General features: G+C 42.1%; 1 protein-coding gene across 1 annotated transcript; it reads right to left on the reverse strand. All coding sequences in view use genetic code 11, as the record gives it.

Annotated features, from left to right (window-relative positions):
- Positions 1–1984: 1984 nt before the first annotated feature.
- Positions 1985–12513, reverse strand: EGR_06734 (Kinase suppressor of Ras 2; the record flags this gene model as incomplete). The annotated part of the gene is made up of 9 exons (XM_024495983.1): positions 1985–2269; positions 5007–5133; positions 5718–5849; positions 5927–6150; positions 7284–7571; positions 8641–8709; positions 8900–8943; positions 9885–10074; positions 12478–12513. 9 exons carry the CDS (start codon positions 12511–12513, stop codon positions 1985–1987), a joined length of 1395 nt encoding a protein of 464 aa, XP_024349643.1.
- Between the last annotated feature and the right edge of the window lie 541 nt (positions 12514–13054).

Consider the following 13054-nt stretch of genomic DNA (forward strand, 5'->3'; position numbering starts at 1 on the left):
TTTCCTCTGTTTGTTATTGAAGTGAATTCGATTAAGTGAAGCGTCACTGGCAGGATTATGTTTAGCGATTTCATGGCCTTTAAATATGTAGACACTCCGATTTTGCAGGAAGAAGGCCGGTAAATGTTTGCAGACGTGCAGCACTCCAAGCAATTCCTGAGGCCGTAAGAGGTCATATCAGTATAGAAGATGCGTGAAGAAGAGCTGAGGTTACTGACATGGCCTGGAGACCATGAGTATAATAAGCGGGGATTTAAGTGTGGAGCGAGACTCCTCGGTCTCCGCTTCCCGATCCCTAGCGTTCCTAGGCAAGCCCGGTTGATTTACTTTGGACATCTTTATTAAAGACGACAAGATGTACAGGGAAAATACAATATTCAAGAAGGAGGGGAGCCGCAGTCGCTAGGTAAGGGAGAGGGCGATCCAGTTACCAGGTTCGAATTTTCTGCTTCCCTCCTCCCTGAAAGGCACATTAAAACAACATAAGTATTACATTAAGTGCCGCGTAATCAAGCACGGTTTTGTACAACCCATTAGAGCACTACCGGTTATCAAAGCTTAGGGTATGATTGGATCTGTTTACCTCCTTGGGGATTAGTGACGCTAGATCAGCCACGAGGCCGTCGCAAACTTTTCGCTTTTCGTTAAAAGGCATTTCGTATTTTAGAACACGCAATTTGCGGTACAGCCTTTTGGTCATTGCATTAGTCTCCTAATCCTTTTTATACCTTAAGAATATACGCTTCTTTATCGTATTCTGTTTTGTTATGACTTCAGGGAAGGCTCGGAGTGCTGCAAAATATTTTAACGAGTAGTTTCTTAGCGAAATTCTTGATCCCATTTTCATCACTGTCAATTTTAGGCAGATGTATCAACTATGCCCCGAGAACGCCTTTAGAAACGCAGGTGCCTTTTCCATCCCAGTCTAATCAAGGAATGTTTACTTAGCATGGAGTAGCAGCTTAAATTGAGATCACGACAAAACACACTTTGGATATGAGATACGATAGATTCTGTGAAAATTGTAATACGATAGTGGTTTATCCCTCGGTTCTGGTGAGGCGCCACTAGCCCCCTTGTACCTCGCTGGGTGGGCTGGTCTTTTGGGCCATGCCAATAGCCCAGACACCTTCTCCGTGCTAAATATATATATTCTGCACGAGTATTGTGTCTTCTTTCGTCTTCAGGGAGTCTCGGGACGCTACAAAATCCCTACTTGAGCAAGTAGAATTTGCTTAGCGTCCTGGTTGTTTTTATAAGAAAAATATAAAGATATTTCACTAAAAAAGTGGCACATGATTAAGGAAGTACTCATTACGGCTAAACCACAAAAGTAAATTTCCGAAGGTGGTCTCCTGCTCTGCCTTCAGTTGTTAACTTTGAACCCCCCAGCCACTTTTACTCGACTTTCCCAAATGAAGCGCAAACTCTGGGCTTGGTGAAATTCGTAACTATCCCCTACTTTGCACATCCCATTCACTCCTAAAAAGGGCAGAACCCAGATCGTCACAAAACTCGTCAATCTTAAATACAACCTGCCCAACCAACGTCCTTCCTGGCTATGTTACGATGCCATGATAACCCACATCACCAGTTACTCTGCTTATTTTTGACTTTCCAACATTCTTAAAGCTAGGTTTACGCTGGGAAGCACGTGGACACATTACCTACTCCCATGGCGTCTGGTCATCTAAAAGGTGTGCCACTAAAGAGGACCGAGTATGACTAGACTAGCCTTGCTTGATATCCAGCTCCCAATCGGGTACATGAAGGTATCCGAAATCGCAGAAACTAAAAGCGAGTATCATCCAAGCACGGAAACTCGTAGTCCAGTTTGGTGAAAGATCAGAACGGAGGATGTACACGTTGATTACAAATTACCATGAAAATGAGCACGAGGACACACATGTTGTGGTGTCGGAGGCGGGGCTGCAAGAAAACAGATAGACACACAGGCAGCAAATAAGTGAAAGCGGGGTATGTATCAGGGGACTAAAAGGAGGGGCAGGAGGAGGCGGTTTCCTGAGATTCGTGCTCCATTGCCCCCTCCCCTGGCGCCACCACCGTCTCCCACAATGGAAGTGGTGGCGTTGGCGGCGTTGGATGACGCGGAAGCAGCAGCGGAAGAAACAGTGGCAAAGGCAGAGTGCGGTTTCGAAGGGTAGGAGGGACTGCGGTGCAGTTTCGGCAAGCGGTCCAGCTGCTTCACCAGCGCAGTGAACTCCGGTCGGTCCTGTGGGTGATAGGACCAACACTGACGCATTACCTCCTACAAGGGATGTCATGGAATAACCAATAGAGGAGAGTGAATAAGGGCGTTTAATTTAATACGCATGACAGTCAGATCGGAGATATTATGGGGACGTAAGCGTGTGAGTCAAGCGGCAGCTCGAGAGCACATGCACGCTGGCCGTGAACGACGGCAAGGCAACCAATCGCGACGCTCGAGACGAGTAACTGGAGAGGAGGTAGTCACACATAGGTAGCAACTGACAAGCTGACAAGCAGAGCATCAATTTTGATGGCTTGGTCTTCTCGAACAGGATCAGGCCTACAACCCTTGGAGGAAATCACAAAACTAAGATACTTGATAGCTAATAAAGTTCAATCTTGCTGATATCCACTTAAAAGTGCCTGCACCAAGAGTTAAAAGAACTATTAACGATTGATGATGACTGATAAGCCTGGATCAAAGGTCCATCTAAAAGTTAGGATTGTTACAAAGAGAGATAAAAGGGATCTACTCAAGAAATCGAGTTGCAGGAGTACAGATTTCAAGTCCAAATCAAGAAATTCACTGTCAGAACAGTAATGATTAAGTACCATGATTCGACTTAACAAGCGAAGACAAGATCCAGATGATGTCGCACCCATTAAAAGGATGTTATGCGAATAATGCTACAAAGTTACGCTCGCTCCTTGGACTAGTCAGCCATTATAACACATTCGAGGTCCATTAAACCAGCCTCTGACCAAAGACGTAAAGTAGACGTCGAATGCTGAATGTCAGCAAGCGTTTGAAAAGGTGAAAGAGGTTCTCGCCTGTGACCTATTTCTCAACCTTGCCACTTTCGGTGTCATTTGGCGTGCCCAGCTATGGTACTGGTGCCATCACATTCCATACCCAACTGGATGGATCACAGTAGACCATTGTAGATACCGCTATGGCTCTACCTTGTACCCACGCAAAGACATTCCACGAAACAACAGTCCACTCTTGGCTGTTTATAAGCTTTTGCTGCACATTTTCGTATTGAAAAGCCATTGGTGAGTAATTACGTGCATTGGACAGAGGTGAAACTAAACTGAAGGATTATTGCTGACTGTTCATAGTTCATTCCGGCTGCAAAGAGCCCGGCCAAATGTCCACCGTACTAATAACCAACATTAGACGGTCCGTGAAAGCAGCTGCATTTCGATTTCACTATCATACTTAAAACAAATTTTCCTGGTGGTCGTAGATGTTTTAACCAAGTGGCCAATGAACTTTAAAAAATAACCCCAGAGCCTGCAACATCCAAGTTAAAGCCCCTGCTTGGTCAATTGCGGATACCACAGACGATTTTCACGCAAAACAGACACACAATTTACCACAGCTTATTTCAAGAATTTTCGCAAACGGATGACTGTTGAATAGCCTGGGTCATCACTGTACCATCCACAGTCAAATGGCTGAATTAAGAGATTTGTCAATACTTGCAAGATACCCTTAATGACGACACTTGAAGAGAGACAGACCCAAGAGACTACTGACAAGCTATTGGACGGCACCAGATTCGAATGTTTCAGAAGAAAAAACCCTTTTGAAGAGATCTCCTATCCCAGAAAGCTGGCCGCGATCGCCGCAACATCCAAGCATTGCGCGGTATCACACACAAAATAGATGGCTGGATGAGAACCCTTAAACCTGGAAATGCAGTACTGATCAGAGAGTACGTCAGGGAACGCTGGGAGACCAGATGCAATTGTGCGCCAGTGTGGAATGATTCTGTACGACAAGGAACTTTGAAGTGTTTACCCAATTTCAGCACACCGGTAAAATGGGAAAGGGTAAGCAATTCTGTAACAAGCAATGAAAAGCTAGGATCCAGCCGATGGATGTGCTATTTGATAGTTTAAATCCACCACAGGGAATGTGATACCACAACAATGCGCTACGCAATGAATGCCGGATGTCCAAAGAGGACGGAAGGAATACAATCCAATACGGCCTCTTTGGGTCAACTCGAAGTTCCAAGCAGAAGATACCCTTTCAAGAGGTATTAGGACGAAGTGGCTGCGCGAGCACACACGTGCAATGGGCGTGACCAACGCTCAAGGCAGACATTCGAGACGCTCCAGACCAGCGGACGGCCAAACAGTCGCATGGGCGAGCAGCAATCCTTAAATGAATCAGACCCAGCTGGTCATATGTGGCCACACACAACCCAACATGAGTCTGTTTTTCCAAGGGTGTTTTCCTCGACAAGTAAGGTACCATTTTTTGGAGCTCGATCTGTTCTATCAGAATCGGGTTTCTTGGAGTACAAAACAGTGTACTAGACTTACTGAACACGCTCATTGCGCACTTTAACTTAAGTTCAAGGAGAAGGAAATATTCCATCAACAAGTTTTCCTATAAACCTCCTTACTTTCTACTGACTTATAACCAATTCTCTAAGTATTTCAGTATCACTTAAGTTTTATGCCGATTCAAATATTCCTGAGAAAACCTTATTCCATTATCATTCTCATAACATTGTAACTTAAGTAGACCCACATTAGTGGGCACATTACAAAAATAGCCGCTTATTTTGCCTCAAATACTTAACGTTACTTACGGCGGGGATTCAAATATACTGCATTCCTTTAATCAAACTAAAATGCTACTGAAATCTGCAATAGCAGATAAACACCTGCACCAAATATTGTTGCTATTGTAATTCATGCACAGTCACCATACCATTTGATACACGTTTATTCGTCTTAAATAGTAAATTTAAAGGAAAGAAAGAACTCTAGCTCACTTTAAAGTCCCGGGGACACTGCAACTTGAAAGAAGGCTTTATTCCAGTGCCTACGAGGTAGACCAACGTCTCCGTCGGTAGTCCACGGAAGGGATACTCACAGGTGAGCAGTTCGTACCACACCGTTCTGCCGAGAGAGAAAAACAGTAGAAATGCTTCAATAGCTAAAAATACTTAGATCAAAGGGTTAGGGAAATGAGCTCAAAATCATATGGTGGTCAACACATCATGGGATCCTCACTGCTCCGAGGAAGCCCATATTCAATGAAATAACAATTCAAAATTTTAAGACTTGATTTCCAAAACAGTTTTTGCAAGATTGTAGAATAATGATTAATTACGGTTGTTTCTGGGGAAAGAAATGTACGTGACCAGTGTTTTAGAAAAAAAAAAACTCAGATATGTCAAAAGGCAAAGGATTACCGAGTTTCCCTCCTTGTACAGAAAAGTTAGGAATAGGTGCAAAAACGCTAATTACTCACACCTCTGTGCAATTTATATTTGATTAACTATCCTCACTACTAGTGTTGCACCAATAAACGAAAAAAAAATGTTCTACCATTCTGTATTCCTCATTAGCTCGATCGTCACTAGCCCATAAAATGAACTAGCATGAATTGTCGAGACTATTTAAACCAGAAACTCAGCAAAATAAATACAACAGTAAGTGGAAAGAGGACTTATAGACGAATGGAGACACGAGCAACTCACCCGAAAGCAAAGATATCGCTCTCTGGTGTAAAGGGCAATTCGTTGGCCGGATTACCGATGCTCAGAGCACGCATGATCTCAGGAGCCACGTAACACAGCCAGTTAGGCGGGATGTGCACGTAGTTTCCGCATCTGGAAGGAAGAGAAAGAATGATGAGGAGAGTAATTCCCGGGCTTCTGGCGGCAACAGCAGCAGCACCACGACGCACTTTGCGAGTTTACAGAAGTTAACAAAATTAAAGAGGGCAAAATCAGCGATCACGGCCTTGTAGTTGGTCTCAATGAAGATGTTGCGCGTCTTGAGGTCTCGGTGCACTATCTGCCGCGCGTGGAGGTAGCCCATGCCTTTGGCAATTTGGCTGGCGATGGAGATGATGCGGTTAGCGCTGAGGCTGTGCTTTCGCATGTGCAGTAAGTAGTGAAGGCTTTCGCCCTACACAAAAGCACAATACCCTACAGTTATCACACTACAAGGCGGCATCGCAAAGAATTTTAGTCTTTGAGCAGTTTGTAGAAAGGCCACTTATCATTTTCAGCAGCAGTGACTTTCCACACTTGATTGGCAGCAATTAACAAAATACTAAAAATGAAAAACCTAGAGGTGATATTGCTCATTCTCGTTCTGCCGTTGGTCGAATTCATAGAATTTTCGCAAAACGTCAATCTCTAGGCTAAGTTTAATTAATTTCAATTAATCAAAATTATTAGGGGGTTGAAAATTTGAAAACAAGCATTTTAATTTCGACATGAAAATAAATCACCTAATCAGAACCCGGCAATTAGAAGATAAAATGCACCGACAAGCATGATATAACATCTTTTGTGGAATGTCAATTTGACTATGACGCCCAAAGAGCTTATTTTACATTCAAAGGGAGTGCGCCTCATTAGTAAAACTGCAGTAAAAATGTACCTAAACCCAACAATTGACTCAATACTAACTACTTTCAGCTGTAGTTTACAAATAATGATGAGAAATTCGGTCAAAAGTTGATTTAGTGGAATAGACGTCACAATTTATCTAGACGTGCACGAAAATTAATAAATGCAACGCAGGCTTCGCTACCACATTCGATTAACTGAAAGTCAACTATAACTTGCTGAATCGCAGCATAATATTAAAATCCGAAATTTGAATGTTATTCGTTTATTTAATGTTAGATTCGTTTATATATCAACTACGCAGAATAACTCAAACCGAACAAGCTGCGCACAAGGTAAACACCTTTGTAAATTTAGTTGTATTCAAGTTGGGAAGTTGACATCACTCATTAGATCATGTTTCATGAGGGTTACTTTTAAAGGCAAAATATCATTCTTTAGGAATCTAGTTCTTACACAAATTATTTGGCATCAAAAACAAAGGAATATGCATTAGAAGCGATCCGTGTAAAATAAATCCTCTATAAGAACTAAAGATTATATAATTTATACATTAAGGGTACTAGCTTGGATTTAACCGAATGCTAACATGAAAACAATATAAATTACTAGGAAACAGTGAGTAGAAGGCAAGTAAAAGCGGTCCTATGTTGTTGAACTGCGTTAGTAGTAGTCAGCGCGTACCTTGCTGAGCTGAGTGACGATAGCAAGGTCAGGGGGTTTGGTGCAGGCACCCATGAACAGAACAAGGTTTTCATGGCGCAGTTTGGGCAGTGTGGCCACCTCGCGTTTAAAGAAGTTGAGGAAGTTGACGCCGTTGTCATCGTTGTCGTCCAGAATATCAATCTTCTTCACTGCCACCTCGCCATGCCACTGGCCCCGGTACACCGTCCCTATTACCCCACGACCGATCATCTCACCTAACTGCAGACTCTGGAATGGTATGTTCCACTCCTTCAGGGTCACTGACATCTGAAAGGTGACAAACACTGCCAATATCCTGCTTGCTTTTCTTCTGGGTCAAAAGAGCCGATTTTGCTGGCAAGTACGAGCTACTGTATACGACGAAAGTTTCCAATCGCTCGAGGTAACGCCCAAAAACTCCGACTTTATAGAAATCCACAAAAAATGCTTCAATGGTTTCGCTTCAAAACAAAAGCAACAAATATTTGCCATGCCCGAAAAAGGATACATTATAAGGAATCGACGTTTCGGTCATCTATGCTGCGGATTTAAACATGGGGAACGAAGAATGACGGTTTCTGAGAAAAATCTTCCAAAGTATCAACGTATTCAGCTTATGAAAAGACGACCATGACTTTTTTATTTGGAGCGCAGCAACCAAACCCATTTGCGTCCATGTCATTTTACGGTTACACATATCCATTTTGATTTCATTAGGGATGAAGAAAGCCACGTACGCAGCTAATTTTCCTTCCCCATGAAAATAAATGTCACGCCAGTTATGAAGATGAAAAATCTTGTTTACGTTGAGTTCCAGGATCAGTTTCCCAAAAGGCCAAGGAATCGAGACAAATGGGGCGGACTTTGATGGGATTTGTAGGTATTCCGTGAATACCTTGTAATTGCTTGCATTTCAAGATCTCTAAGGTTGAGAAATGGTGGGTGTTCCACCATTTATTGGCTGCAAGAATATCAACGCCTCTGCTAGGCTTTTACGATAATTTTATTGTTTATTTGATGAGCACTTCGGGGCAGTTTCCAGAAGATTTGTTACTATGAGATCTATTCTGAGATTTCAAATATCGACAGAGTCAGTGTTAACGTGAATTTGTTTGGGGTAAGATTTTTTTTGCATTGTAGCTAAAGCACCTAGAGCACCGCTCTTGAAGTTGTTACAACACCACTGGTCGTGCATTGTTTTTACGTTGGTCATCGCTAATTTGATCGTCAGCTTTTTGCCTGAAAACAACTACCAGCAGTAATCTTATGCTAAAAGCACTCTTATGCGGTAAGCAACTAGTATGACCCAAAGACCATCAAAAGGCATGCCAGTTTAAAAAGGCAATGACAAACATACGCTGTTGTTCCGAGTGAAGGGGGGGTTATCATCTTGACTTTCAATGGATTCCAATCGAGAAAGTCGGTCCTGAGAGCGTAAAAAGCTAGTAATTAGATCAGTTCTATCACCAAACAATATTCTCAATCGTCGTCCCAAAAAAGCCAACCTAGTTAAAATACTGGACGCTATCCAGTAGCAGCACCTTTAGGAATCCAAAAGTAAATAACTCCTACTAATTTATATCCGTGTTACTGTTAAAGCTCGAAGCTAAGAGGACTTGCCTCAACCACAGTCCGAGAGCTTTCACAGGTGGAGAGTGACCTGGAAACCAAAAGCAGATCATGAACACCAAAAAGGAATGTTCGAGCAAAATTGTACCAAAATAATGAAAAATTCCTTACTGTGAAGGCGCTTGGAGTTCTGTTAAGCTAGTTTGATTGCCTGAAAATGAAAAGAAGATTATATAACTTGCCACTACTGAAATACTCCTTCCTTACTCATCTCATTAAACCGTAAACCTCAAAACTAGCAAATTACTCGACTATTAGCAATAATATTGCCTCTGTAGGCCACCGCAGCCCATGATTATTACAACATTTAAGGCTTTCAATGTGGCCCTTTAACCTGTCATGGTTTTACACCAAAGTTTGGTGAAACCGAAGCAGAGGTCACAATATTACCATCTGAATATTAGTACTGGTGATCAAATCAACCAAGGACTTTAGGTTTTACAGGCCTGTACGGAAACGCTACCGCGGTGGTACTTCATGAATGAGTGACAAGTCTGCCCTATTAAAAATAGCTGGTACACATGCTAAGGGTCTTTCTAACACCCTTTATGGTGGGCGACGGTGATAGTGTGTGTACGCAACAGGGTACTGATGTAGACTCTAATAAGCAAAACTCGTGCAAAAGGCTTCAAGAACCGGATGGTGATGACAGAGCGCCTAGCCGCAGGACGCTTTTATGGTTCAAGCGTTTCAAGAAGGGTCGCAGGTTTGGCAGAGACGCTCTCGGCTGTGGTAGTTGTCAGCCCACAGCACAGTTATCATTCTTAAAAACATCCACTGCATGAAACGGCTGACTGCGCCTCACTAACGCGCAGCCTATCGAGTAGTTTCCATCCACTGCAATTGCTCCTTTTACAAACTCCAAAGTTTCTGTTTCATTCGAACCCCTCTTGTAAATGGGAATCCTGTTCAACACCCCGGAATCTACAATTGAAGACTTTTGGGAATCAATCAGTAAGTGAGGTGACCCACCTTGAAAGTCTTCTAGTAACGGATCATTGGGAGGTGCAGCATGAGCGTGGTCAATAGAGGAGAGGTGAGAGAGGTTGAAGGGGTTCCCGTTATTTTGCAGGTACTTTCCACCTACGAGGTCCACCTGGAACGGCGACCCAGGTGTGGAACAGCTGTTGCAGGAGGATGCGCTGTTCGAACAATCGGAACTCTGTCAAGATTTCGAAAGATTAACTTTGTGACACAGAATAACAATAGGTTTCCATCTTTTTGGCTTATGCAACACCGGATTATTACACAGATGATATAAAGAACGGTGCTGTATTGCAGTTAAGAATGATTTAACAGCGAAAGGCAGCATTTGAGAAGACATTATGTCCTTTAAGATATAAAATCTAAAATTAAATGAAATTTTACGTCCTATTATCAAATGACTTCCTTTCTAACAGAATTTGCTAGTTAAAGTAGTCTTGATAAATTTGGAATTGAAATGAAGCTACACATCCAGATATGCAGAGGACCCTGGACTCAAGGAATTATCCGCGATTAATACTCAATGAAACGGTCCTTTAAAAAGAGGCACACACAAAAATGCAACATCTTAAGATTTCGAAAATGTACGTTCATGCCGGAAACTTTTAACCTCTGAGTTTTCTATGAAGAGTATTAGGTGTCAGAATACATATTAATGTGCGGTTTAGAAAGCAGGCCGGAGATACCAAGTGTGTGGACAACTCCTGGAAAACAACAAGGATTGCACAAAGTCGGAGGTAATCGCAGTGAACAAGTTATGTAGAGACACCCACTAGGACGCGGAAAAATTTGGGATAAAGGGTTGTTCTGGTGTCTATGCTATCACACTGTTGCGCCAACAAGTGCCAAATCAAGGGAAATAATCATAAACTTTGCCTCGAAGTTACGTATGATAAGGGATGAAGACTGTACCAAAGGTATTCCATTCATCAGTTATGAAATGAATAGGTTCAAAATCGACTCAAAGCAATGTAATAACACATAATTTTAAATTATGTAGGGGTTAGAGCACCATGCTGATCATACCTCAACTGCCAACGAAGGACAGCCATCAACCTAAAATGCATGGAGAGACATACTTAAAATGTCTCATATTCAAAAGCCCTTTGGGCGCCCAACCCTAAACCCCAGTTAATGGGATGCCCAAGAGTATATTAAAAGCTACGACCCTTTGATTGAAGAAATTTAAAGCATTTATCTTGAACAGAATTCCTGTTGCTTATTCAACCGATATATTACACGGTCACAATGACTTCGTACTAATTTAACCCATTCGCCCTGAAAATTGGAAGTTGTATTAATTCGTGCAGATTGGCTGTGGTGGATGGAGCAGGGAGGCGGAGCTGGGAAAAAAGAGGAATGGAATATTCCTCAAATGTGCACAAATATCAAGAATGAGGAATTTGCCACCGACTAGACAAATGAAATGAACGTCAGTAATTTGTCGCTACAGCTACCTAGTAGACAACAATAAGCGATTAATGATCTTAAATTAGTCTACTCGGTTTAGAGTCGCTTTTCCACTGGAAAATAATGTAAATGTTCTTTTGAAACTGCTCGATCACCCCCCAAAACCTAAACGAAAGAACCGATGAACAAATCAAACTGAGAATACCAAATTGCGGCCGAAAGTGATGGGACAAACCGTACCAAGACCAATTTATGGAACAACAGCGTGGAAACTGTACATAAGACAAGTAGAAGGAATGTCAAAATTCCATTTCCATAAAAGCTTTGAAACAAAGAATTTTTCTGACAGCTCTTTGATGACATTCGCTATTTGGCTTGTAAAACCTATACGTTCCGCAACGATAGATTTCATTAACCTGAGATTGTAGAACACGAAATTGAACTTGACTATACGTGCTCTACATTAAAGTCATAACTATGGTCGTGTACTAAGATAGATCACAAAAAGCTTCCTCATAGGATTAATGAAAAAGAAAAGACGATAATATGGCCAATTCATCCGGGTGCAGCAAGAAAGTAGCTCATAGACTGACTGATAACTTCAACATCGGGTAGAAATATTATATGCAGGAAAAAGGATTATTAAATTTTGAGACCAGGTGCTTTTGGGTGTCCAAAATCTAGAAGGAGGCCAGGCAATTTACTAAAACAAGGCATTATCTTAATTTAAAGACAAAAATGATTTGGATTACGACAGCTATAAGCTAAATGACGCGATTTCAGCGACCACTTGACTGATTCGACATCAAATTTAGGCAATTCAGTACGTTTGGAGGAAGCGGCCATGGAAATTATCTGCCCATTTGTTGCTGTGCTACAGCAAGCAACCATGCACATCGCAACAAACTTCATCCTTCACTTTGACCTGATTGAGAAGCCTCTTCACGCACGCAACAATCCAACGTCTGTGAATTTTAATTCGCCCTCCCCAGTCCACAAAGTGTCAAATGACACACCATCACACATTCAATGAATTGGGTTTATTTCAAATAAAGCATTGCATTTGTTCTTTTACATAATCCTCCATAAAGAATTTGAACTATGAACTATGGGTTCTGAGATCCTAAGCTACAAATAGCAAGTCGAATTACTTCGCACCCAAAGAACTTACCATCAGATTGTTTAATCCAGAGGCGTTGGCTGCCATCCGAACCGTTCCCAAGGAATTACCTGAAATATTAGGAAAGATTTCGAACCTTTCAAAAGGTCAAGCAGAGGAGGTTGAAGTGAACGGTGAACAATTACAGAAAGCCATGGTAAATCGGACGAAAAGTACATTCCGTCAGTAGCTGCTAAGGCCGAGACATAATGAGTGCGCGCAGCGACCATAAATAGCCCCTCTGGAATTACGAATTTGCGCGCGACAGGCTAAGGCCCGATTAGGTAGTGCGAGTATGGGCACAAGGCTACACTCGCGAGACAGTCATTTAAAGAGCATGTTTGATAAAGCAACCAAACTTCCGTAGGCAACGGATAGGCCATTAGAGTTGCATGAAAAACAGGCAGACGGTTTCAGAAATATAGATCTGTTTTACCAGGAGTAAACCGGAAAAAATACTCAAAAAAACTTCCTTTTAGCCATGAAATATTTTAATTTAATCAGTATTACCCGTAAGTAGTATCGTATTTGAAGTTATGCGTTTTGACAAAGATATCCAAGTGGACTCGTAGTACCGCAGAAGTAAAGG

This window comes from Echinococcus granulosus, assembly GCF_000524195.1.
Source record: "Echinococcus granulosus chromosome Unknown EG_S00062, whole genome shotgun sequence".
Lineage (NCBI taxonomy): Eukaryota > Metazoa > Platyhelminthes > Cestoda > Cyclophyllidea > Taeniidae > Echinococcus > Echinococcus granulosus.